Below are 27,999 nucleotides of genomic sequence, written 5' to 3' on the forward strand. Positions count from 1 at the left end.
TTAAACTAAAACAGGAAGAGAATGGACACATCTATCCTCTGTCCTGATTGGCTCTTAGCAGGTTTCTCCCAGAATCCTGTGCAGGTCCTCGGATAGTACACGGCCTTCTTCGCCACGGCTTATATTCCTCACCATCCTGAGATTAAACACACACAATCACAACACGCACGCACAGATGAATCCCAGGATTGTTTTTTTTTAAATCGTAATTTTAAAAATGTCTGAACAATGCGAGGTGTACTTTACCACATTCCTGACAATTCCTCGTGCAGTAGCTGGATGACATCACCACAGTTAAAGATGATGTCATCAGTGCTGGCCATACTGCTCTCTACCATGACCCTGTACCTGCCCGCCACCTGGAACAGAAGACAGACAAAAAACACAGGAGAACAGTGCGATTTGATACTCGTCTACATGCACATCAGTCCTGAATCTACAACAACAGAGAGCATGAGAGAAAGTTTTGGTGCTGCAGGATAGCTTGATAGATAATGATTAATCACCCTCATCCCGGAAGTATTTTGCTTTTCTTTCTGACTGTGTTTGCCCACCGGGCTCTGAACGATTGGCGACACACCAGGAGGCAAGTCGAGCTCACCGTGGATCAGGCAGGACCTGTATCCTAACCGATGGCGCTTGTCGTGGTCTGTTAGTAGCTGCCATAAGTCCCAAGGTGCTACACTTCACAACAAATCATTTCTGCAGTGCTCCCTGTGCCATGACAGTAACAAAATCTCACCAGGGGGGCGGGCTGATCCTCCTCGTCTGAGTCCGATATGTTGGAGAGGTCCGTGGCACCCCAGTCCTCCAGGCCGTCACAGATGGCCACTGAGTGGGCAGGGACAGGCCAAGCTGCAGACAACAAGACAGCTGAGACATCTAAAAGCTGAAGTGTTACACTTTTCAATCAGTGATACTGACAAGATGCTTTTAGCTGGTTAGCATGCTAACTTCAGTAGATATCACTGCATCACATGGAAACACCTTCTCCGAATCTCACGTGACTGATCAGCTGAATAAAATGCAAAAATGTCCCGACTTTTGACAGAAATACACTTCGTGTAACTTTGTTTATTTGCTCCAAACCAGCTGATAAAACTAATTTCCATTCCTCATCTCAAATTGACGTAACAATTAGCTATACACACCCCAAAAATGTGGCAAATAATTACTGTGAAGACGAAAATGCAATGATCGATGCGTGCATTTGTGTGTGTAGGCGACTCACTGCGTCGAGGCGAGTGAACCACGGGCTCTGAGTGGGCGGGACTAGTGTGTGCGGACTCCTCCCCCCGGAACCTGTGGGAGTGGCTTGTTGTCGAGGAGCTGTGAGGAACAGGGAGACACGCTGAGCAGCCTCCCACCGACGCTCCGCCCCACGACACACACACCTCTGATGCACTAAACCGCATCACCAAGGGAACAAGACACGACCACACCACACAAAACGAAACAAACAACAACAACAACAACAACAACAACATCCACGGTGTCACAAAACGAGCTCATCCACATTCTGTAAAATAATACTGCATTCCAGTCAGTTCACATTCACATATATTTCAGCGTCTGATTTCACAGGATGATTGAGTTTATAACTGAGATGTCAATCAAATATATCAGAGGTCGCTGGAATATATGGAAATATTTTTAGTACACAGTATCCAGCAGACACACACCAGGACTCGATTAAACATCCACAGTGAGGTTTAACCTGCTTTAAGTAGCAGATGGGTGGAGCTGCTTCACGTGGTCCAACATACAGAAAGAAAACTATAGAAAACATTTAAAAGTCACTTTGTCTGAATACATTATGGTGTACCCATCTACTACATAAAGTAGAAACACTTTGGATTATTTACAAATGCTCTGTGACCTATAGCTATATAATGTATAAAAATCAATGAAAAAGTGACAAACATTCACAATCTCTCATCCTCCATATACAAAAACAAACAGACAGTCTCCTGTCATGAATGATCAACACATGCTCAGGTACTTTGACAAGTTTGTAACACTTTTGAAATGTATGTACGTATGTAAAGGAAATGTCATTCTTTTATATTATCATCAAACCCGATGAAAAGACCAAAATCAACAATGTTTTAGTCTGTCTCTGTGCCTTTCTCCTTAAGATGCAAATCAAAATGGGTCATAAATATACTGTTTAATTTAAAAAAGAAACTCCTTAATTTCCTTAAAGTAGTAAGTGATTAGTGCATTTGTTGGGGACTATTTTCAGCTGCAGATTAATACACAATTAACACAATATATGTGGGATTGAGTAACGATAAGAGATAATATCCATGTTCATGGTGATGAAGGAACATGTCACCCAGTGCAATGACGTGGCTCATTGAAGAGTTTTTAATAATTTGTGATAATGGTTTTAGGGCTGGGCGATATGAGATACAAAGTATATCTTGATATTATACGATCTGAAAAGCATTTCAGAAACAGGCCCGACTTCGATATCAATATTGTAACAATATTGTGGAAATGACTTTTGGTACTTTCACAAAATATTAACACCATTAGATTTCTGATCAATAATCATCAGTGATGTGTATATAATGACTACGTGCGTAAAGGCAAGTATGGGAACAAGCAGAACAGTCTGGTAAGTCTGTCACTTTACTGTAATGCAGCCTTTAACACAGGAGAAGACAACACTTATAACATATCATGATATAATGATACCCAAAATCTGAGACGGTGTGTAGTCTCATATCACGGTAACGATACATGTCGCATTTATTGCCCAGCCCTATTGGACGTCTATGTCACAGAGGAGTTGTATATATCGGTTATATCACACTTTGGCTACATAAATATCTTTTGTTAGTATGATCAGCAGATTGTTGGTTTTGACCTTTTCATTCAGTATGCTAGAAAAAGAAATATTATATATATATTGCTATATATATATTGCTCACCTAATTCTTTAAGTTCTTAAATTAGACCACGGTCTTAAAACATTTGATTTTAAGAAAAAAATACATATATGTGCGAGTGTTGACAATTTTCCTGCCTGATAAGTCAACAACAAGCTTTGTATTGTGAAGCTCGGAAGACTCGGACATTCATCTGATTAACAACATGCTGGCATGCTGTCAGTAAACAAAACACTGATGTCTCCAACAAACGCTCCACAAACACACATCAACGCCCTGTACAGCTCCATTTTTGGCACTACCAAAGAGAACCGGTGCTTTCAATGACAAACAAGCATCAGAGCTGTAAGATCTTGGGAAATCTCAAATAGTCTTCCAACAATTTCCACCGACTTAAGCCTCATTCATGGTCGGGGGGCTTGATACTGTTAATGAGCGCTCCTCGGTAGAAATTTAAAATCAACGCAGGGTTTTTAATTTAAGCTTCAGTGAAAGAAGCATAGCTGTCTCCATGGTAACCAGGTGCTATCCCCCAGCCGCTAAATTGACAACCTACTCACACTGCGAGACAAAATTCTCCAGGTGCGTGACATGAAAGGGAATTGTTGAGTGACACTTTTACTTCTTCTGTCGAAAGGCTTTTGTTAGAAACATCTCACATGTTGACTCGACTCATCTTTGTGCCCATTTACTCACCGTGTGATCTTTAAACGCTTGCTTAACCCCGGACTCAATAACACAACTCACTTAAGGACTGTTTAAGCAGCTTGACAAGACGTTAATACAGCGTTTCTCAATGTCGGAGACTGTTACTCACTGGAGAAGCCAGGTGAACGTAGGTAACTAGCGGACGGTGCAGAAGTTTGATCTTTACAGTAGTGTCAGTGTCAAACTCTCCCCGTGGTGCTGAAATTCAGCGGCCACAGACGGCATTAAAGCTGGAGGTGGTCATGAATACCAGTTCTCAAGGCTAATGACAAAGATGCTAATAAATCACTCAAACAGACAACAATCATGATGCTTTGTTGTGAAAATAACAAGATGTGGGTGAAATGAGGGGTTATTTAATACTGAATCACTTCAGAAATTGAATTTCCATCTGGGTGAGAGACCCTTTTTCTCAGTGTATCAAGTTTTAAATCAATTTCTGAAATGAGACAAGATTAAAAGTGAGTTGACCCACATCAGGACGTAATGTGGACATGCAGAGAAATTCACCTGTCAGAGAGGAGGTTGTCTGAGAGCGGGAGAGAAGGAGTCTCATCTGAGAAAAGGAGAAGAGACAGAGGACACAGACATACGACGGGTAAATGATCCAAAAAAACAACTGGATTCTAACTAAAGAGCATATAAAGTGACCATGAAAGAGGTAAAATAACGTATCCACAGTTCTGTATTGCCTCTTCATATAAACAAATCAGAGCTGAATCCAGTTTAAACACAATAAAATCAGGCACTTCAAAGAAGGAAGTTGACACAGATGCAGCAAATTAATAAAAGTGATAAAAACCTTGTCGCAGTTTCAGCTGGTTGGTGAGAATTTTTCGAATCTCTGTCAGCCAGGCAACTTTGATCTCCAGTGTGGGAGCCTGGAAGAGACACAGCACAGACCATAACACAAGAAAAGGTGTGTAAGGGAACGAGCTGAAGGTAGAGACACTAAAACCCTGTGCAATGTCGAAGAGAAAAAGGAAATACAGATAAAAACATCAATACCTGGACTATGTAGACTACTTCTCTGCCACTGTACCAGATTTCAAATTTCTTTATATCTCCTTTCACATTTTCTGTGATTCCCACTGCACTCATCTACAGAAAGAGAAGAAAAGGTCATTACATTTCACAGCAACACGTCATCCTTACTGACGCTACACACACAGGACAGAACCACAGACTGCTGCCTCCAAAATGACCAATTAAGCCCGATCAACTGTAGTGGATGTAGCTCATAAAGTGGGAGTATTATATATTGTTACTCTGAGGCAGGATTTGAAGCTGTAGAAGGGCGTCCTGTCGGGGGTGTCCTCGTCTCGGCGCTTGCAGAAGAGCAGGGCGTGGTCGTAGAGGAAGAGGTGTCTCTGCATGGGCTTGAACCTGGCCAGCTCCTTCATTCGCACCGCTGCCCTCTTATGGCTGATCCAGACGCTGAAGCCTCCCTGCATCACCACGCGGCCCAGCTGGCTGAGGTCACCCTGGGACAGACAGACGGCGACATAGATTAACTGCGCCAGCAAGTGAGAACTTCATCAATCCCAGTTCGACAAAAATACATTCACAAATACGTTGTCTATTAATATGATTCTCTGTATTGCAATTCAAAACTACACCACTCTGAGGCATTTACAGCTGCAATACATGATCAGTTTAACTGTCAATTAATCCCGAGAGTTTTTTCTTGTTCAATCGATTCATTGTTTGGTCTATAAAATGTCAGAAAACGGTGAAAAGTGTTGATCAGTAGTCCCCAAAGACCAAAATGAAATCCTTAGATTTCTTGTTTTGTCCACAACCCAAAAGATGTTCTGTTTATTGTCACAGAGGAGTAAAGAAACCAGAAAATGTTCACATCTAGGAAGCTGGAATCAGAGAATTTTGACTTGTTTTTCTTGAAGAAATTACTCAAACCCATTCATCGATGAATCAGTTGATCGGTGCAGCTCTATTTTTTCTATTTTCTGAACAGACCAAACCAAAAAATGCCTAATTGAGTGACATTTTATATAATTTACTTCAGTTTAATGGCAGCACAGTCACTACCAACTTAAACAAGTAAGACTGGATTTTCTCCGGGACGTTAAACTCTTGAGTTTCATTCAACAGCTGCCAATTTATACCTGAGGTAATAGAAAATGAAATACAATAACGTGAAATGAGAACATCATAAACAGGCTGGATTAAAAACCTCCATGCCCTTAGTTGACCCAGACAGTGTCGTCACTACCTGTATAGTAGTCAGAGCAAGGCAGACTAAGCGATGGATCATTTTATATTAACACATAATGATGTGTCATCAGTCTGGTGTCTTGTGACATGATCGTCCACTCCATCTTCTTTATTGATAGGACTGGCTGGTACCTGATATCCAGTGATGGCTATCTGATGCATGGAGTCGTTGACAGACTTGAGCAGCTCCAGCATGGATTCCACAGCCTCCTGGAGTTCACAGCGGTATCGCTCCTCCGTGCAGTGTTTCAACAGCTCCTGAACCAGGACAGACACACAGGTCGACAGGTCAGTGTTTTATCTAATCTAGTCTGGCCTGATGTCGGCCTGCATGGATGTCCGCGTGTACAAATCAGTTTTGTTTGGTTAATCTTGTCAATCTGTGTCTGTCTCTGCCTGCGGCTTGGTCTGGGTCTCTGTGCCAGCATCCCCTTGTTCATTTATTAATCTAAATGAAGCATTATAATTTAAACAATCTAACAAATCCCATTATAGCGCCCTGTACACAAACAGCCAGTGTTTCAGGGCTTATGGTGGAGCCAAAATAGAGCTATCCAGGCCAAGACCTCCTCTCTCATTTTTACAGTCAAGATTAGCAAATTGAGACTTGAACATGAGCATGAGACAACATTATGGTTCATCTCTATAAACAGATATCTGCACGTAATGTAATGTAATGTAATGTAATGTAATGAATTAATTCTGGCCAATGAGTTGCACCTCTCGTGACTGATCATACTACTCAGACTACAAACAGACTACAAACTGAAACCAAACACTTCCGATACCAAAATCTTAGAGAAAAAAAAAAGATAAGTAAAAGAAAAAACAAACAAACATAAAAATAATAAAGGGTTTTATAAAAAGGTACATTTCCTGATTTTCTAGGCTTATTCCCAGACAGCAAAACTGTGTCAGACGCTCATCCAGCCCACATACCACATGAAATGATGGCACTTGGGCGATCCGCTCCTCTTTGCCAGATCTGAGCCAAAAGCAGGCTATTACATGGCTACATGCACAGAGAACCATCGCCCAACGCAGTATGTGGGTCAGATGAGGGTTCTGGTACAGTTTTGATATCTGAGACTGCCTATACATGTTTTCTGTCATTGTTCTGGTTTCATGTGTTTAATTTAACTGGTTTTGGTGTTGTGTATTTGTTTCAGATTGTTTTAATTGCCTTTTCACTTATCTGTACAACATTTTTTTTAAAGATTAATATTGTTATTTATTGCAACCAATCATTATGCATAAAAAAAGATTTAGATTTAACATTTTGCCTTGATGACGGCGCTTGAGAACTAAATCTTTCAGACATGCATGTCATTGTGCGAGCTGCATCTCTGCAGGCCTCTCCGTGACTGACTGGCTCAGATGAACAGAACCTTGAGTAGCAGCTGGTACTTGGTGAGGCGCTGGACTGGTTTCAGGAGGTAGGAGTCCAGACCCAGTTTGTGGTCCAGCTTCTTCTGGCACTCCTGGAGAGAGACAGAGAGATTCCTCACAGACAGATTTCATTGAAGCGCACAAATGATAATTGAAAAACCATAATTCTGACAAAACAAGACAAAAAAAAACATCTTTACAGGGAAAAATCTCAGGATTATGCCTCCTTTCTCAACACTAATTCAAATGACTCAACATGAGAGTGGACCATTAAATACACAGGATGTAACTACCTGAAAGAAGGGCGAATCAGAGCACTGTCTCCATAGCAACTCAGAGCGTGGCTTGTTTTGGCAGTAACGCTCGTACACCTGGAACTTCTCTTTCTGCTCACACATAAACAAATACACACTTAGATATTTCACGTGATATCACTTCACATGGAGCTGGCATGTTTCTCCTCGTGTTTCCTCACCCGTTGCAAGAAGCAAGCCCCCACCCTCTCCGGTGTCTCCAGGCAACTCTGCAGATCCTGGAGGAAGATCCTGAACGAGGAATCCAAGAGGAAAATGAGAGGAAATTGGCTTGGCGTGCAAAGAGGGGGAGACAGGTCTGTGACAGCTTGTGGTCTCAGTGTGTGTGTGTGTGTGTGTGTGTGTGTGTGTGTGTGTGTGTGTGTGTGTGTCTGTGTGTGAGAGAGAGAGAGAGAGAGAGAGACTTGCCTGCTGTGAAACTGGTAAATCTCTGGCATGTTACCAAACAGAACGTCCTTCTGGCTGCGTAGAGCTGAAGGAAGAAGATTAGACATGGATGGGTCCTCCATTTCTGCCCTGTAGCCCTGAGGAGAGGAGAGGAGAGGAGAGGAGAGGAGAGGAGAGGAGAGGAGAGGAGAGGAGAGGAGAGGAGAGGAGAGGAGAGGAGAGGAGAGGAAAATGTGTTTGTACGACATTGTGGGACCTTGTGTCGTATTTCTACTTCTTCCCTCTGCCAGCACCCTCTGTTATTCTACCCTGTAAACTAATAAGAGCAAAAAATAATCCAAAATAAACCCACCAGAAGGACAGAGAGCAGCTCGTCCACATAGATCCGCTCTGTAGCGATCAGTTCCTTCATAACATGGCTAGAACGAGTATGAATGCGAGAAAAAGAGACAAAAACTGAATGCAAAGCAGAAGAAAAGACTTGACACCACTGTGCACACTGTGACCTTGGCTCCTATATGATACAATTATAATATATAATCCTACAATGTAAAATACACAAACAGTGCAAGAGTCACAGGTAAATCTTTAGATCAAGGATCATGTGTGACAGGTGAAAGGTGGCGTACCGTGTCACCTGCTCTGGATTGTCTTCTGCCTCTGAATCAGTGTCGGTGGTGGCGCCGTACAGGCAGCTGCGGTTTCCTTGGAAATCATGCATGACCTCGATCTGACAAAACACACATGAAACAAGTATCTCAGCTTGGAGTTCTGAAATATTTCAATCACTGCAAATTTTAAAGAAACATGTCTTTTTTAGCTGAAACGAAAATCAATATTCCCACAAACGAATAATAACATGTAAGATAAGATACATGGAGAGAAAAGTCTACGGCCATGTTAGCTGCACTCTGCAAAGTGACGCTTTGAGCTAAATGTTACCATCAGCATGCTAGCAGGTATAATGTTTACCATGTATATCATCTTAGTTTTGTGTGTTAACATGCTAACATTTGCTAATCAACATTAATTTGGTCATATTATAGCTTATTTCCCTATAAACCAAAGTGCCACAGTGTTGGACAAAGTTGAATTCTGACCTGATGAGCTGGATGAAAACTTAAGCTATTACTAAAAGTTATCACAAATTAATCCTGAGGGGAACGTGAAAGTCTGTACAAAATTTCATGGTAATCCATCAAAAGTTGTTCAGATATATTTCAGTCTGGACCGACCAGCAGTGCCATCCCTGCAGAGAGGCGACTACTGTGGCTGAAACACACACACACACACCTTGCGTTGGCTGTTGTTCCTCCTTGCGGTTCTCTTTCCAGGAAGCAGGTCGAAGGAGAACTTGGAGTTCAGGACGTTAAAGTCAACACCTGTGAAGAGAACAGTGGTGACGAAGCATTCAGACCCTTAGGTAAAAGCCCTAATACCACACTGTGAAGATACTCCACTATCTGTATCTATCCTATTTCAATTTGCGCTTACTGTTTTCTACTTGATACTTTGTCTTTGTGCTGCTGCAACACTTGAATTTCCCTTCTGGGGATCAATAAAGGATTATCTTATCTCATCTCATCTCATCTCATCTCATCTCATCTCATCTCATCTCATCTTATCTCATCTCATCTCATCTCATCTTATCTTATATTATATTAAAAGAAAAAAGTCCTGCATTCAAAACTGTACAAACTGGCATTTTGTGGGATTTGGCGCCCCCCACAGTTTCTGACTGCAACACCACTGTCGTAAACACAAATCCCAGGTCTGTAACAATTTGTCAGATGCACTACAAACAAAACTCATTATGTCATGTATCTTACATGTATCTTAAAGTACATGTATGTAACGCTGTGATCCTACCCTCTCACTGTTACATAGTGCAGAAACAAGAGACAGAGACACCATTCACCCTATTACAAGACACTGTACCATCCACATGGTGGATGGTGGATGGAGTTTGAAACTGTTATTTATGAAGCCTCAGACTACACAAAGTCCTCAGGCATTTATTAGCTTCTGACTCTGGGCAAATGGTGGGAAAAACAGTTTAATTCCCCCCAAATGACTGTATCTCTGATCTGCCTCTCCAAATCAAACACATTTATGTTATTCTATCTGATCTCTTATGATAAATTATGTAATGACTAACGTAATATTTTTATACTTTCATTCACTGAGCCTCCACTGAACATGTTCGAAGCAGCCCTGGGGAGGCCCGCCCCCCACTTTGACAAGTACTGTTGCAGAAAAATCTCATAACAAATGAAACTGCACTGAAATCTGATTCAAAGCGGGTCGTACCATGTTTGGGGGAGAAGAGGGGTGACTTGCAGCGCTGCGAGGTCTGGTCAGGTTCGGGTCTTGGGGCCACCAGTTGAACTGGTCTGCAATGAATATCTGCCAACTTCTTCAGACACATCTCTCTGTTTCTGATCATGGACTGCATCGAGCTCAGCTTCTCTGTTACCATGGAGATTTGGGACTAGGACGAAAGACGAGAAAGTGTGAGTCGAGGTAAGATGCAGGTTATCTGTGTGTTTGCAACAGTAGCGGAGGGTTACCTGCAGCTGTGGGGTGAGCATGGCTTCAAACTCCAGGCTCAGCATGTCCTGGCAGTTTTTCAGTGCGGACGGCGCCCTCTCCTGGTGAAAGCTGAGGCGCTGCAGCGCCTCCTGAGCCCCCTCTCTAGTTTGGAACCTGTCCACCATCTGACTCGCAAGGAGATAGGCGCCCTCGTCACACCACCGAAGGGCCTGCACACACAAACACAAGAAAGCACATGTTTTAAAGCACATTATTATACAGAGTTCTACATTTGAAAAGAGTTAGTTTTAGGGAAATTTAACAATTATACCTTTACCCTTGTCTGTCAAAGCAATTTCTTTAATATCAAAACATGCATGCAAAACTTAACTTAAACTACTTGTTGTTTGTGCTGAAACTTATTAATTAAAAATACAGGGCAGTGACAACAATTAATGACTTTCCTTTGCAACAATTCTAAGTTTGCGTCTTTGACTGTGTGTGTCAAAATTTTTACCCCTTCGAGGCGAAGCAGCAGGTCCCGCGCTCGAGTGAGTGAGGCCCGCTTGGTGCGTATGGCGTTAGTGATGACGTCACAGTAGTGTCGCAGCTCGTTGCAGCGCTGGACGATGAGCGCCAGGGCGTAGTGGTGGTTGGCGGCCAACTGGTGACCATGCAGGATCACCACCTGGGCACGAGCCATCTCCTCCTGGAGCACAGACACATACGTTCTTCATGTAGAAATGAATGTTGTTGTGATTTTAGCACTTAAATGCTAAAAATGCTGGAGAGAAATAACAAGAAAGTAATGACAGAAATAATAGACACTTTCCAGATTTAAACAACCTTTGGAGTATAGATTTCTGAGTTTACGAGGTGCACTTGAATGCACCATGAAGTCCCTGTGAGTGGGTGCGACAAACTCTGACATTGACTTTTGATTGGCTGAGCCTCAGACAACCCCGGCCCAATTTAACCCCTGGGTATCATAATTATATATATAATGATATACAGATGTTTAAAATGCTGTAATACCTGACCTTCATCAGACACAAAACATCACGTTATCAATGTTTTTGTTTTTATCCCTAAAACCACATCTTAAACTGTAATTGTGTGCATGGTGTGTGGCTTTGTGACCTCAGCACGCTTGTCGAGCATTTCCAGGTCTCTCAACAGTTGTTCTGTCTGAACCACCGTCGTCCCCACCAAGCCGATGTCCTTCTCCTGGTTCATGAGCCTCTCCAACACCTCCTCCATCTACACGCAAACACCCACAGACGGTTAATCATCGCAGCAGTGTAACGTAGTCTCAGGGATAATATAAGAAAAGACAAAGGCAGAGAGCAATCGTCCCACCTGCTGGAAATTCATTTCATACTGCAGCAGCTGGAGGTACTGCTGCAGCTTGAGGTGGTGTTTCTCAAAGAAGCCATCAAACGCCTCCTCCATGTCCCTGAGCTGAGCCAGGAGTCTAAAACACACAGGACACACAGGTGTTCACACAAGCTCCCTGTTAGAGTGAAGGTTTAGTAAGATGTTAGTGTCAAACTGGGAATATGTCCTTTTTCTTAGAGCACCTCTGAACAGTGTCCATGTCTGCCCTTATCTCCCTCTCCTCCTCTATGTCTCTCTTAGAGGCCTTGACAGTTTCCAAGTTCGACAGCAGCAGGCGTCCTTCCTTCAGAACATTACGGATATTGTCCTGAAACAACACAAAATGCAGAAATTGAAGACAAAAAACTGAGAAACAGAGATGGAGAGTGACGGGGGGAGGGAGAGAAGAGCCAGCAGCAACCTTCATCTGTCGGTATCGGTGTGTGTGTGAGTGCAGCAGGAACTCGATGGCACTGGCTTCGTCTGGAAGTTCGGTCTCAGACAGCTCTGATCCGAAGCCCTGAAGCAGCTGGGCGATTTCCTTCACTGTCACAGCAAAGGTCTCAATGGCCTGGAGACAACCATACAAAAGAAAGACACATCAACACAAACAGGAATTTATCACCTTGAGTAGCTAAATCATAAAAAAGTACAACATGTAACCTTTTCCGCTTTCAGCCTTTTCAAAACAAAAGACATTTTGCGTTTTGCGTGGAGGGGGGAAGAGCTGCAAGACATTCAGGTGCAAAGCCAGACCTTCTGGAGACTGAACACCAGAGACACATTCTGCTCTGATCCAGAGACGTTTACTGACAGGAGGAGAGCTCAGTGATTACGTTTTATTTATCTTCACTCCTGTTTATCAGCCCAACTGCAGCAGCGATCGGCTGAGGTGTCCCCCACTGGAAGTGGAGCGGAGATGTACATTACTTCGTGAAAGTAACTTTCAAGAGTATCTGGTGAGATCTGCATTGATGTGTGCTGTTTTTGCTAATGTTAGCTTGCAGCTAATGTACAGTGAGGTAATCTGGCTGTTTGGGGCAGATAAACACTGTGTGAGTAACCCAAATAAACACAAATGATCACTTCGTCTACGGCACTAAACAACCACCACTGCTGATGAAAATCTATCTGACATGGCTCAGGCACAAATGTACAGACAAGGTTATGTTTTAAATGATGAGGTCATGTTGTAAAGTTTTTAATTTCACTTTTTCGCCAAAGTAGAGGCAACAAAATGAAATGCTCCGTTACTTGAGTAGAGTTGTGGATTTCTCTGGGTTTGAACCTTGTTGGGAAAATTTGGGATATATAACAAAGGCCTAGTTGTGTTTGTTTTTTAATCTAAATGCAGAATTTCTACATACTATATCTTTAAATACAAGAAGAACAAGGCCTGTACGGAGGCCTGGGTAACGACATCTAGAGAGACGTCTTATAATGCCACATACAATGCTCCTGTCTGCCGCTGTCTAGTATTTCTAAGTTGTTAGTTTCATTCTTGCACTGGATTACTTCAGATCCAAACACCAATGGCAAGTGTGCAGCTTGTGGGAACATAGCTTTAACCTGGCTTCATCTTCAGACACACATGAGAAGTGTTTACCGTGCGGAGGACGATCCAGTCGCTTTGGCAATATTCCACTTTCGCAGTGAAGTCTGATGTCAGGTGGTTTTCATCGATGTAGCGCAGAAGGTCACCGACCGAACGCAGCATCACCACCTACAAACACACAGACACAAGGCATCTATATCAGCTACTTCCTGAAACCTGATGATTCAGCTTGTTTGAAGAGAAGAGAAGAGAGAATTCATATTTTCTATATGTTTTCATACTCTGTAAACTCAGTTTTGAACCCTCTCTCACCGGCATCTTTAGCAGGAAGTCATCCTGGCTGAAGCGGAAGCCCAGGTCGGTGCTTGAAGACGGACTGGGGGTGGTGCTTAACAAGCCGGTGGGGCGGAGCACCAGGACCAGATGCAGATTGCCGGGAAATGACGTCTGAAAGAGGAAGAATTGTGTTATCTCATGTCGGCTTGGTAATATTATCAGAAACGAAGACACAAGTAAATTGTGGTCTTGGCACAGCAGACAGGAAGGAGAAGGAGAGGAGAGGTGATTGCGTTTAAAAATGCATAAAGTCACACCCTGCAGATCAATATGAGGCAGCAATTTAAACCTGCTCAGACTGCTGAGGATTTAGGACTGAGGACTCATGCATTTATTTAGAGGAATGATTTATGGACACAAACAGTGTGGTAAGCTGAGGAGGTTTGTGGATTAGGGGCAGTCAGTCAGAACTGCGGACAGCTGAGTGTTGTTTGTCGTGCAGTCGAGCAGAGCTCAACACAGCATCAGCATCTCTCTGTGTCAGTCTGGGAAGTCTCAGCAGGTCCGACTGTCAGCTCCTCCGACTGACTCCGCTCTTTCCTCACTTTGCCTCCTCTGTGCAAACACAGCGCTGTTATTATTTCTGTGTGGATTCTGCTGCCTTCTGGCTCCAGTGTTTCTCCGTTTATGATCCTTCTCGAGGGGCTGCAACTAACAGTTATTTGATTTGATTAATCAATTAGCTGTTTGGTCAATAAAATGTCAGAAAATAGTAGAAAATGTCAAACATATTTCATTTTACTTTCATAGAGGAGTAAAGAGACCAGGAAATGTTCTCATTTAAGCTGAAATCAGAGAATTTTGTCTTTTTTTCTTTGAAAAATAAACCGATAAATGATTTTCCACACAGTTGGTGATTAATTTAAAGGTGCACTCTGTAGTTTTGGGGAATACATTTTAATCAGAAGAGAAAGATCTTAATTGACTAATTTATTTTATGTCCAAACAAACTAAATACTAAACTAAACTAAACTCTACGTTTTCTGGACTGAATAAACTAAATAAACAAACTGAAAGGACAACACAGTTTCACACTGTTTTACTTTGTTTATATGTGGCAGACCCTGCCACCTTTCTAGCTTCAAACAGTGTTCTGGGGACCTTATTTTCCTCCGAGAACAGCTTGTTCATTCAGTTATGGAGAACATAAATATTTCTGAGTTTGTATTATTACCTCATTCATATTGTAAATGTTATAATTCTGATTTTGAATTTATTTTTTAAAACTACATAGTGCCCCTTTAATCTGTCATTATTGGAAGTGTTTGCCAAATTTCAAGAAGATGTTCTCAAATGTCTTGTTTTGTCCACAACCTAAAGATATTCTGTTCACTGAACATAGAGGAGTAAAGAAAATATTCACATTTAAGAAACTGTAATCAGTGAATTTTCTTTTTTTTTCTCTACAAAGTGACTCATACCGATGAATCAACTATCCAAAATATTAATAGTTGCAGCTCTTTTTATTCTGTTCCTGTTTATTTCTGTCTGTCTTTATGTCTCTGTGTTTTCCCTTCAGCGGACGATTTCTCTGATTAGCATACTTTCAACAAGATGATGCAGCAGATAATCACTGAAACACACAAGTCTGTATACTCTTTGAGTCCAGTGGCACAAGGATGGAAACCCAGTGGTGTTGTTTTATTGCCTCCAGTTAAGAGAAGTGGTTTCCACAACTCCACTGAGCAGGCTGCTAATCAAGTGCTTCAACAAATGTGGTGGTGCCTCCTTCCTCACCTGCTCGTCTCATCTCTGCTGTCCATCCAACATTTTCCCAACAGTGTTTGCACAGATCCAAAGACTTCTACACTTCATGTTAACCTCTTCAGGGAAACTTCACTCCAATAAAACAAGCAAAAGGCTTTTCTCTCTCCTCCAGAAACGAGGCCACAGGGTTTTATTTTCTCTGACACTTGCAGAGGAAACAGCTTCCTGTGGTCAGGTGCGTTGTAATCATCGCAACCAGACCTTTAAACCAGACTCTGCTCACCTACAGTTGCCCTTTTAATGAAAAAAAAACTGACCCTATTAGGTAAAAGGTGACCCAAGCCCACAGGATGAGCCTCATGTAGCAGCCATGATGGATGTTACTGAATGATTTCTCTGCAACCCACAGCTGCATTTAGATCTGTGGGCATCAAGTATGTGACACATATTCCCAAATCTGTTACATAAAGCTGCACAAGTTGAAGACACTCCACAGTAACAGACTGCAGAGTGATGATACATGCATCCTCTTGTTGTTCTGCACCTGCAGTTGCAGCCCAAACAAACAAACACAAACACAAACACACACACACACACACACACACACACACACACACACACACACAAAACGTTTGTCATTGGCCTGTCCTGGCGCCCTGCACGCACTCCCAACACTGCACAGCCATCGGAATCTTAACCGAGAGGCATCTTGAATGTCTAATGCAGTTTGCACTGTACTCGGAGCACATCCCGACCTCCGTGTCGCAGTACTGAACTGTCTTAAAGAACATCTCGTCTCTCTCTGCTGCAGTATCCTCTCCGCCCCGTTTCATGCCTCCCCACCTCCCCACCTCCTTACCGCGGCCCGGCGCAGACGGGGGAACCCCCACAGCGGGTTGGACTCGGCCATGGCTCTCAGCGCTTCCCCTCTGCCCGTGTTTCTCCCCGGGCCAGGCAAGTCTGCAGCGGGACGTGGTGTCGGGAGCGAGCAGCCGCAGCGATGGCACGGTAACCTACACTGCAGTGTCCGGGCGGGCCGAGCGGCGCGCTGAGTGCGCACCTCTCCTGCTGGCTGTGGAGCGATGACGGTGTGTGCACTCACCTGACGTCAAAGCCAAAACAAGTTTGCACGCGCTACAGTACATCTTAATATAGAGTCCACATACTTTACGGATTGATGATTTGATTATTTATCCTGCTGTTGCCATGCAAAATTGTATTTATTATTTATGCACCTTTTTTTATTTAATTCACCCTGAAAAAAAACATCATTTTTATTTATTTATTCATTTATTGTCTTTTTTTTCATCACGACATACAGAAGCATTCACTTTCTGTGCAGTGCTGCTGGGATATAAAGAGGAGAGAGAGAGAGAAGGGCTCCATTTCCACTGGAAAACCTCTAGATGGCGCTTTAAACTCAGGAGATTGTGAACCTACTCTGGACTACAGGCATGAACAGCAGCCACCTGTTAGGAAGCCTTTGGAGTAAAAGTTTGCTGTACACACAGGTGCATCTCAAAAAAATTGAATATAATGGAAAAGTTCAATTGTTTCCATGATTTAATTCAAAAAGTGAAACTTTAATATATTCCAGATCGCTGATCGCCTCCATGTCACACCAAGTATTGATACAGTAAATTGTGCAAAAGGAACCCTGTTTTTATTTGCATGTGACTTTTTGTCATGTGATCAGCGGGGATATCCTCCTGTGAGGGAATCACATTGTCAGGTTGTGTTTGTGTTGTTGGCCAACAGGCAGAGAGCCAGAAAAGACTTTTCTTCCAGGAAGTGAATAGCAAAGCAGATGAAACAGTGATTAGTTTGGACGCAATGTGACCTGTTTAGAAATATTTGAAATATTTCACTTTATGTGTAATGAATCTAGAATATGAAAGTTTCACTTTATGAATTAAATCATGGGGGGAAAAAATTAACTTTTCCATGATATTCCAACTTTTTGGGAAACACCTATCTCCTCCACCATCCCATCAAATACAGACATATAAAACAGCTTCATTAGCACACTTAGAGACCAGTACACCTGTGCTGGACTAGAATTTCTTGAAACCAGGTTTTCTGACTTGCGTTAACTTGATTAAATCCCCAGAACACTTGGTTTTGAAGCCCCTGTAACACTAAATAGCAATGACAAAAGCAACCTTCATCCATTATCCGTAACAGATTATCCTGTGCAGGGTTGTGTGGGGCTGCAGCAGATCCCACCTGACATTGGTAAACCCGGACAGGTCACCACTTCATCAGAGGTGTCACACATAGAAACAAAATACTTTTCACAGTCACAGTAACACATACAAGCAATATAGAGTTAAAGGTTTGTATTATTACTTCATTAATGTTGTAAATGTCAAAATTACAAGTCTGAATTTCTTTTTCAAAACTACATAGTGCCCCTTTAATCTGTCATTATTTTATGTAATTAATTGATATTTTTTGGTCTTAAACTGTCAGAAAATGTCCAAAGATATTAGATTTACTGTCACAGAGGAGTAAAGAAACCAGAAAACATCACATTTAAGAAGCTGGAATCAGTGAGCTTAACTTTCTTTACAAAATGACTCAAACCGATTAATCAATTATCTGAATATTAATAGTTAGTTTTCTGACAGAGACGTCTGTTCTGTCTATGTACACTGATACTCACCAAGCTTCATGTCATGTGCTCTTCATCTTATTGGTTTGCATCTCATTCTGTCCTCACACATAAATAATTAATGATGCTTGGCTGTGCCCTTTCGCTGACTCTCGACATGAGACACTTCACGTCAATATCAGTGCATTTGGCCTCAAGTGTTTGGTCTTATAAGACTCAGCCACCTGAATAAAACCTCTCAGTAGACTACATGAGAACAGTGCCAGCTTGGGCTTTGGTGACCAGGTGCTTGCATGACATTTGTTTCACATCTATATACTATTTGTTATATTGACAAAGAACCTGACTGAACACAGTTACTGGACAAAGAAGGTCGTGTTGGAGAGATTCAGCAAAGAATGAGAGACAAAGGAATTAAATTCATATTCATGTCAATAATTTGCATTTCAACCTTTAGATATATTAATTTTCTCTCTCTTCTTTAACCAAACTCTGTCCAAACAACCCACGCTGTTTCTTCCATGAAACCAGTTTCAGCCAAATCAAACTAATGCAGCCAATTCAGTGGGTTTTGTACATGTATTGCCACAATTATGATTGAATTCTGTATATATGTATCTATATATTTCGGTGAGATTGAGATTTACATACCACATGAATATTTTCAGAAAATGTTTTATATCTCATGTGACTCCAAAATACAAAAAAACCTGTCTCTCTCTCCATGTCTCTGTTTTTATTTGCATACAAATGCATGTGACTTTTTGTCATGTGATCAGCGGGGATATCCTCCTGTGAGGGAATCACATTGTCACGTTGTGTTGATGTTGTTGGCCAAAAGGCAGAGAGCCAGAGAAGACTTTTCTTCCTAGAAGCAAAGCAGATGAAACAGTGATTAGTTTGGACGCAATGTGACCTGTTTAGATAAAACCTGAGCCTGCTGCATATGTTTTATTTTAACTCGCCCGTGCAGGTCACCAATGGGTCAAGAAAGTTTATTCAGAAAGTTTTATACAACCAGCTTTAAATTTCCATTGCATCAAACAACCTGTGCACAGATAAAGCTCTCACATAACACTTCGCCTGCACAGCGTCTGTATGAGACTGTTTGATTTGAGCGGACTAACACCTCGGCTAAGCCACAGATGTTACAACACAGTGACCCCTCACTCTGTGGGGCTGACCTTGGCTGGATTCCAGTTAAGGCCTTTAGTTCGATTCGAACATTTTATTGAATTATCTTCCCAAAAAATATTATCTAGTGGTCTTTATCAGTCAATTAAACCCACTTTTACTCCACTACGCCTACCTGACGTCTTTAGTTACTAGTTACTTTGCCAATTCAGATTAATAGTACAATATATAATAAAAAATATATATAATCAATCATGATGTATTGTTATAGTTTAAGACTTTATCGACCATTTTCACACTGATGGACTGCTGTGTTCGGCAGTATAAACGTAGAGAATCGGACAAATTGCCATCATTTCACCACTGCCTGATGATCAACAACTAAAAAAACAGGGATTTGGAGGGAATTCAGGCCGTATTTCAAGGTAAATAAAACAAAAACAAAAAAACACTTCTTCGCTTACATTACTGGACTCATTCGACCACATGACCTTTCTCCATCACTCCAGAGTCCAATCTCTTAAAGAAAATCTCTTACTTTCACTATTTAACAGCTGTGAGTTCTACTGTTGATTTTTTATGATTTGATTTCAGCAACATTTAAGTGATCTCTGATCACGATCATTCAAGATGATGGTTCACCACCATCCTTCCAGGTTTTAATAATGTGTTGGACAGTTTTTGACACAATTGTAGTAGTTTCAACTACTTTCAACTAATCTCCTTAGTTGTTTTCTTTGCTTGATCCAGGCAGATAATTTGACCCTTCTGATCAGAGTAACATCTTTTCCATGACCACAGGATACGTTGTTGTTTAAGAAATGAGAAGCTACGCACTGCATCAGTTAGGGTTAAATAACTTGTTGCCAGCTGGAAAATATTTATCCCTGCAGTATTTATCCAATGGAAGGCTCTTATCTATTTGCTTAGTTAAATCCAGGTGGTGACTTTTTTTGGCCAGACAGTGTATTAGGGACTTGTGGAAGAGTTTCAGAGGTCAGAAGGGAATCATTCTGGAGATTCAGCTTAATCTCTACCTTACGGAGATGTCGTTGAATAAGACAGCTTATTCCAATGTTGCCGCCGATGCTCCCATCATCCACGCTGTAAAGGGACTAGGAGTCCTTAATCTGTTGAGATCAGACAGACGGGACTATTGAGAATCTCCACACTGCTCCACAAAGATCTAAAAATATTATACACCATTGATTTTACTCCTGATTTCATAATATAATTGTCTGTCACATATTGTTTGTTCCCTCAAGAAAAATGTCAATCAGTAATTGGTCATGAACAACACTGCAAACATTATAATCAATGAAGAAAGATCCTTTAGATGCTCAGTTATAAACAGCATGGCTTCTTGTTTTAAACAGGTGCAGCTCACTTTTAGATCAGACTATTAGTAGCATCTCTAAAGCCTATTATTAAACACAACCCCGACATACAGGGCAGCTGACCTCATACTGTGACACATCTGGGACTTTTTAAACAATAGAAATCACAAAAATCCCTCTCAGAGAAATGGACCCTGATTTGGAAAAAGCCTAAACTTTCTGATTCATGATTTATTCAGAATTAAAAGAGACGTGACAGCTCAGTTTGTGGAGGTACAGATGGGATTATCAGCCTACTACTACCACAGCCATGTGGCGACTGTGTGTTTGTAGGCCGGTGATTTAACTGGCTGGTATTATTAAACCCTTTGTAGTCCCAAAAAAGCTATCCGCTGATTGCTTAACTGGATTTCGAAGCAGGCAACGGCAAGAATAATGAGCCCTTTAAGCCTGAATGATGCACAGAGAGGGGCTGGGTGTATAAAAAGGGACATCAACTTTTGCAGGCTTCACTCTCCACTCACCCGGACACACTCTACTGAGCTTCCAGACAGCTGAAGGAGGTAAGACGTCTTCATCTTCATGAATGGATGGATGGAAAGATGGATGAATTTTGTGATGATGCCAGTGATGAAATACAGCTGTTGCATGAAGTTTCACTTGGAGAAAGATGCATGATTTTACTTTTTTTTTAATATGATTCACTGATCAGGAAAAGCTACCTGGGCTCAAACTTTAAAGACTACACGTGGTTGTACTGTAAGTCATCCTAATTTCATTACATGGTGCAGTGTTTCACAGGACATTTCGTGAGAGTGGGAGTTGTGAAGAATTCAAACAACAGATAAATGTGTATGTATGAGAAAGATGTGTGATGCATACTTACCAGGCTGGCTATAAGGATTCAAAGCAAGGCTGCTGTAGATTAAACCAGGCTGAATGGTTAATGTTAGGTTAGCAGGCAAACACGCTAATCTCCCAGAATTTATTTTGTTAGACAGAAAGACTAATGCTGAGGTATGAGTGAAATTAGACATTAGTTTAAGTAATAAAGAAGGCTAATCATAAAGAAACAGAAGAGTTTGTGGAGAGATATTGCATCAAATCTCCTGTTTGATCGATTATCTGTAGCATAAACCACCATTACCTGTCCTAAACTGAGCAATAGTGATAACTGAACATTGTGTTAACTTTAAAATACAGCAGGTCAGAGGGAAATATCAAAATTTAAACATTACAGTACTTGACAGTTTTAGCAAGGTGGTCACAAGAATCCAAAAAATGGAGACTGGTGTTTTAGTTCATGAATTTTTACTGTTATATGTCAAAACAATTAGCCAATCAGGATTGAGGAAGGCACCTGTGCTGTACCTCTCCGTGGTCCTGAAACACAGTTGGCTCACCATCCTCCTCAATTCAATCCAGGGGACACATGAGGAAAACACAGATTAAATCTTTAAACTATAATCTATACTCATTCTCCTTTGACTTTGTCAGCACGGTGAGACGAGAGTAACTAAAGGTTGACCTCACACAAGTGTAAAGGGCCACATATCCAGTTAGTCAAATCAAATAACTTAATTTATCGAATTTAATCTGATTAAATGTTGTTAAACGTTGCCAACATGATACGAAGCTAAGGGGAACTTCTACGTTAGCATGATGTTAGAAAAATTATACTGAGCGCGACCTTTTTCATTAACTTAGATGAAAATGTTATACCGACATGTATTGAAATATTTAAAGTCAGTGTTTTAGGTGTGATGTATTTTTTTATACTTTATTATAAGGATGCAAGATCTTACATGCATTTACTTTAAATTACATCTGATGTTCACATTTATAGTTTTCTTACAATATATTTTTTAGTTTTATAGTGTAGGGAAAAAAGGGGGAAAAAACAAACATGATATATATATTTTTTTTTTTAGTATTTCAGTTATCCACAAGTTTAGAATAAGGACCCTAACTTGTTCAGTGTTACATGAACTGCTTCAGTACCCAGACACCTAATTCTGTAATGCTGTTAATGACGTGAACATTTAAAAGATTTACTAAACCTTGTTCCAGTTTCATTCACACGTACGAACTCCATTTTTCCTAGTTAATATTTTGTAAATGTCACAAGTGAGTAAGACCAAGCAGTGGCAGGACAAGCGAATGATGCCTGACAGTACATTTAAAAATGAGCGAGCCCCACTCCTGGCACTTTATTTGATTTTAAACTCTCTCAAGAGATGCGTACCGCTTTCTTGACCTTTCTGTAATAATCCTCATTAAAGAGCTATAGAGAGCTACTGTTTGGACTTAGTGTCTCATTAAGTCCAGGTAACTGAATGGGTTTTATCCATTTAACCATCCTTGAATAGCTTTGGCACTGCTCCGCTTGAGGGGAACATATTGTGACATAATCGTTTGTGTGTGTGTGTTCGTCCTATAAGTTTGACCCGGAGTTTGGAGTTAGGTATATAGAATAAAGCAGAACAGATTTGGCTCAGGAGCCCCTCCGCTGATGGTCTAATCTCATCACAAAAGATTAACCTCCAGTTCCTCCGAAACAAAACATCACTCCGGCTGAGCTGACAGTTGGTGGAGGATCAATGTCTAAGTCACAACATCTGACTGATGCTTTGACCTTCTCATTACCCAAAGTCACTCCGTTTTTCTTTTCATCCAACAGAAAACTCCTAAAGATCCTCCAGAGATGGCAAAGTAAGTGTTATTTTCCTTTTTTGTTTTCTTTATATCCTTATATTTATATTTATATATAAACACCGACATTAAAACCTGTAATCACTTGGTGTTGTGAAGCATTAACCCGATGTTTGAGGAGGATTTGTCAGTGGATGCACTGGTTAAAATGTGCTCTCAGACGGTAACGCAGGTAATAAGCTGTTTGGGAAACGTGCCACACCATTTGTAACTCCCTCACCTGGGCCAGCCTCTCAATCCGGGCAGAATGCGGTAAAGCTGCTCCACACTTAGCTGTTCCTAACTGGATAAAAGGGAATAAGGGATTACTGGGCCTTCTGCTGCCTGCAAAGGAACGACTTTACTTTCAGAGTCTAAAACTATAATCATTATTTTATCTGGTTAATCCAGACAGTAACTCTGCCAGTGGGTGTACTTTTATTTAGGGCATCAAGCTACTTACTGTGTTCGCTCTACTGCTACAAATCTGATATAAATTTAGCTTTTCATATATAAGACTTATTGTCATCTTATGTTGGAGAGATGGAAGAAAGCAACAATTACATTTACTCACGCACTGATGTACTTTACTGAAGTATCTCCATGTTATGTTACTTTCTGGACTTTGTACTCCACTACATTCAAAGCTTTAGTTACAAGTTACTTTGCAGATTCAGATTAATAATATCAAAGGTAAACCAACAAATAAATAATGCTACAGTAGTGATATTTCAATACAGCCACTAATACCTATTGTATTTACATGTATTTGCAGTTATTGTTATTATTTTTGCAAAAACACTATAGCTACATGTATATTTAAACATGCATGTCCACATATACATACATTCATGTTTGAACATGCATTTTTGCATATGTAACACGGTGATGGAATGTAACTAAGTACATTTACTAAAGTACTGTGCTTAAGTACAAAGTAGTAAAGTACTTTGAAGTTTTCTTCTACTTTATTCTTCTACACTATGCTTTTGGTACTTTAATGTTTCTTTTTACTTAAAGGGACAGTTCACAACCAAAATCAAAAATATGCATCTTCCCTTAACATAGTTCCTTCATAAAACTACTTGCAACAAGGTCTTTGGATTATCTTGAGCAACCAGGTCATGATTTCTGGAAAGAGACATTTTGGACGTGTCAGTTTTCTTTAATGTAAGGCGTTGTAACTGATGAAATAAGAGTTGATCAATAGTCTTAAAATGGCGTTTCTCTTCCTTTGTTCGCAGGGTTTTCAAGAAGACCAGTGGAAATGGAGGGGTGAGTCTACATTTGTTGATTTGTCTGGATTTCTTCTCTTGTTTTTAAAATTGTGCAGTTTTTTTAAAGATGAGAGAAATAACCTTGAAAATAGACTCAACAGGGTCCGAAACACTCAACTGTTTTTCCTCCCTTCTGTCTGACAGCTGACCCTCTACCTGGGGAAGAGAGACTATGTGGACCACATTTCCGGCGTGGATCAAGTTGGTACGTTCCTTCTTCAGTGTGTGTGTGTGTGTGTGTGTGTGTGTGTGTGTACAGTCAGGCTGATAAATCTAATGTTGTCTGCACTGTTACATTCACAGATGGTGTTGTAAAGCTGGACAAAAAGGATTTCAACGGCAGGAAAGGTAACATCACATTGAATCACCCTCCAAAAGCAAGTCATTTGGCATTGTTAGAGATCACAGTTAAATAATAATGAATCTGCTGTTGTGTGTTGACAGTGTTTGTGCAGCTGGCATGTGCCTTCCGTTACGGTAGTGACGACCTGGATGTGTTGGGCCTGTGCTTCAGGAAGGACATCTGGATCCAGCACGTCCAGATCTACCCCGAGAGCCACAAGCCCACCCTGTCCCCCATGCATGACACCCTGCTGAAGAAGGCTGGAGACGACACATGTCCTTTCACTTTTGAGGTATGATAACATGTTCAGATGTTATTTTAAAGGGTTTAAAACCTCAGACTGTCAAAGTTTTCACAAGAAGCTTTGTTGTTTTTCCTTAATATACTAAATGTTTAGTATTAGGTTAGTGCTGAATATTAAGTAGCTCAAACTTGGGGTCTACACACAATGTCATATTATGTCATATAACAAAAGACAAGCAAAGGAAAGGAAAAAACTACAGGGAAAAAGACTGGGGAGGAGCACAGGAGCACAGGAGGGGGAACAGCACACTGGGAACACAGGTGAGCAGGAAGTACAGAGTGACAACAAGACACAAGAGGATGTTACTACAAAATAAAACAGGAAATAACGAACAAAAAAACAAAACCATGACATAATCTGCGTAGAGCATACGAAGCAAAATGCCGTCCTCAAATTCACATGAAAAATGTGATTCTTATGAATATTTGAAGCCACAAATGGGCTCTTTGCTTAGAAAAGGTTCATAATTAACAAGTCTGAACTCCCACAACTGATTCCTATTTAGTGGTTTGAATACAATCACTTAAAATCCGCTTTACTTTGTGAGTAAACAGACAAAAACAACTCTTATGTTTAGCTGTAAATGTTCTTCTGTGTCTCTTTAGATTCCCAAAGATCTGCCATGCTCAGTGTCTCTGCAGCCTGGACCAGACGACAAGGGGAAGGTAAACCTCCTGCTACTCTGCCAACACCATTCACCTCTCTATATACACTTACTGTGGATGTAAGTAATCGATCCCTTTGTTGATTGTCACACCTGCTTATGTTTTATTTTCAGGCTTGTGGCGTCGACTTTGAGGTCAAAACTTACCTCGCCAACGACAAGTGCAACCCCGAGGAGAAGATTGAAAAGAAGTGAGTGCGCTTTTCATAATTTATAACAGTTTGTCTTACTATTCAGCCTGACTAACATCTTCTCTATCTTCCTCTTCATCCATCTCTTCTTCCTTCCTCTGTCTCATTCTCGCCTGACAGGGACACTACTCGCCTTATCATTCGCAAAATCCAGTACGCTCCCTCTCAGGTGGGCGCCGGTCCCAAGGCTGAAATCTGCAAAAGCTTCATGATGTCCGACAAGCCTGTTCATCTAGAAGCTGCGATGGAGAAAGATGTACAGTAACCTTATTATTTAAAACATTTACTACATTTCCCTGCAATCCTGACTATACCACCTCTAACTGGTCTCATTTTTGACGACAGCTCTATTACCACGGCGAAGCAATCCCACTCAAAATCAAAATCAACAACGAGAGCAACAAAACAGTCAAGAAATTCAAAATCACTGGTGGGCACCTTTAAATACTTTTTTATATAGATTTAACATGACTGCTACTGAGAGCACAAGATAATTATTTTTTGTCTCAATTTCTCACAGTGGAACAAATGACAGACATCGTCCTCTACAGCGCGGACAAATACACCAAGTCTGTTCTTACCCAAGAGTTCGGGTGCGTGGACAGGAAGTCCAGAACCGCAGCAAATATCAAGAATCAAGCAAAACACAAGCACACACCGTATGATTATGTTTATGTACATGTTTGTTTGTGTTTTATCCCCCACAGAGAGACAGTGGAACCAAACAGCACCTACGAGAACACTCTGTCCATCACACCTCTGCTCTCTGAGAACAAGGAGAAAAGAGGGCTGGCGCTGGACGGGCGACTGAAGGACGAGGACACTAACTTGGCCTCCACCACTATGTGAGTTCAATGCATGTGCCACATGGAAGCTTTACATTCACGGGAGCTTCTCCTGCATGTCCATAATGTCTTATAAGTTCTTTCTAATAAATAAACCTTCTGATCAAATCCTCAACTTCTTGTCATTCCTCTTTTCCACAGGTTGCGAGAGGGTTTAGAAAAAGATGTGTTGGGAATCCTGGTTTCCTACAAAATTAAGATTAACCTCATGGTGGCCGGAGGAGGGTAAGTGTGTGCTCTCGTTTAGGCATTTTAAGCAAAAAGAAACTCAACAAAGTGTTGTTTAAAAGAATGAAATCAACTAATCTCCTTGTAAGCGTTAGGTAATGGGTAATAAATCCCTTATAAGTCCTGACACGATGCTTATTAACACTAACAAGACCCTGTTTGTGTTAATAATAGCATAATAGAAATGTTGTTGTCAGATTATAAATGAAACTGATGAAACTCATCAAAGATTAAGAAACTCAAGGTTTTATTTACGTTCTTAAGCGGCCCTTAAACTGGTAACAAGTTTCTGAGGTGCTTATGAATGTCTTCTCACAATCAATGTGCTTATGGTGCGATTAATAACAAGTATATGATAAGATAATAAATAATAATAAGCCTTAATATAAAACTCATGTTCCTCTTGTCTTCATGTAGCCTGCTGGGCGGCCTCACATCCAGGTGAGTGGGGTTTATTTTAGTTCATATCGCTTCCCGTACAGCCAATTAGCAGTGACCACCGATCGTCTGTGCTATTCTGATTGGTTGGTTTGTTTTCTCTGCAGTGATGTCACGGCGGAGCTGCCATTGATGCTCATGCACCCCAAACCCACAGGTATTTTTTGATAACTTACGCAAGCAAATACTGGATTTATCTGTACACTAGCCTCTTGATACCAGTGCATGTTTTTCTAATGATTTTACCTTCCTTCTTCCTTTCACATCAACCTGCCTCCCAAATTGAGCAGAGTAAAGACTGCATGTCAGCGTAAGTACCAAATCACTTTTATTTTTGATGCTATCAGCTAGAAATATTATTGTTGAGATTGGTTTGAATGTTAGAGGTGGCATTTTTTAATTTGCAACGAGGTATTTTCTTATTGGGTGATAATGTTCAGACTTTTTAAATTCATTCATTTGCTTTTTTTTATGTTCTTCTTTTACAGTGTCTTGA

The 27,999-nt window shown here is 41.0% G+C and overlaps 2 protein-coding genes across 2 annotated transcripts; one reads left to right on the forward strand and one right to left on the reverse strand.

The window, feature by feature from the left end:
* Window positions 1-54: 54 nt before the first annotated feature.
* Window positions 55-16,347, reverse strand: mcf2b (MCF.2 cell line derived transforming sequence b). Its single transcript, XM_073479652.1, has 26 exons — window positions 16,297-16,347; window positions 13,707-13,841; window positions 13,446-13,562; window positions 12,261-12,410; window positions 12,043-12,167; window positions 11,822-11,936; window positions 11,603-11,722; window positions 10,980-11,171; window positions 10,501-10,692; window positions 10,241-10,421; window positions 9,224-9,312; window positions 8,560-8,660; window positions 8,283-8,349; window positions 7,952-8,067; window positions 7,705-7,774; window positions 7,523-7,615; window positions 7,229-7,321; window positions 5,973-6,098; window positions 4,874-5,089; window positions 4,614-4,706; window positions 4,408-4,486; window positions 4,116-4,161; window positions 1,232-1,404; window positions 743-855; window positions 247-359; window positions 55-136 (listed from the first exon to the last, which is right to left on the reverse strand). The coding sequence occupies exons 1-26, from the start codon at window positions 16,345-16,347 to the stop codon at window positions 55-57; spliced, it is 3,048 nt and encodes a 1,015-aa protein (XP_073335753.1).
* arr3a (arrestin 3a, retinal (X-arrestin)) lies at window positions 16,346-27,999 on the forward strand. Its single transcript, XM_073478878.1, has 15 exons — window positions 16,346-16,445; window positions 24,424-24,488; window positions 24,635-24,695; window positions 24,794-24,838; window positions 24,935-25,125; window positions 25,743-25,802; window positions 25,916-25,992; window positions 26,113-26,248; window positions 26,338-26,422; window positions 26,513-26,585; window positions 26,700-26,837; window positions 26,979-27,062; window positions 27,483-27,506; window positions 27,611-27,660; window positions 27,992-27,999. Exons 1-15 carry the CDS (start codon window positions 16,346-16,348, stop codon window positions 27,997-27,999), a joined length of 1,197 nt encoding a protein of 398 aa, XP_073334979.1.

This window comes from Pagrus major, chromosome 13 (genome assembly GCF_040436345.1).
Source record: "Pagrus major chromosome 13, Pma_NU_1.0".
Lineage (NCBI taxonomy): Eukaryota > Metazoa > Chordata > Actinopteri > Spariformes > Sparidae > Pagrus > Pagrus major.

Excerpts from the sequence above, each read along its gene's own strand:
- arr3a (XM_073478878.1), top strand. The coding sequence starts at position 16,346 with ATGGCTCTCAGCGCTTCCCCTCTGCCCGTGTTTCTCCCCGGGCCAGGC. Across the intron at positions 16,446-24,423 it reads GCAGCCGCAGCGATGGCACG|TCTTAAAATGGCGTTTCTCT; the intron begins GTAACCTACACT and ends GTTGATCAATAG. Across the intron at positions 25,803-25,915 it reads GACCAGACGACAAGGGGAAG|GCTTGTGGCGTCGACTTTGA; the intron begins GTAAACCTCCTG and ends TTTTATTTTCAG.
- mcf2b (XM_073479652.1), bottom strand. The coding sequence starts at position 16,347 with ATGGCCGAGTCCAACCCGCTGTGGGGGTTCCCCCGTCTGCGCCGGGCC. Across the intron at positions 11,172-11,602 it reads TGCTCGACAAGCGTGCTGAG|GAGGAGATGGCTCGTGCCCA; the intron begins GTCACAAAGCCA and ends TCTGTGCTCCAG. Across the intron at positions 7,322-7,522 it reads CTGATTCGCCCTTCTTTCAG|GAGTGCCAGAAGAAGCTGGA; the intron begins GTAGTTACATCC and ends GTCTCTCTCCAG.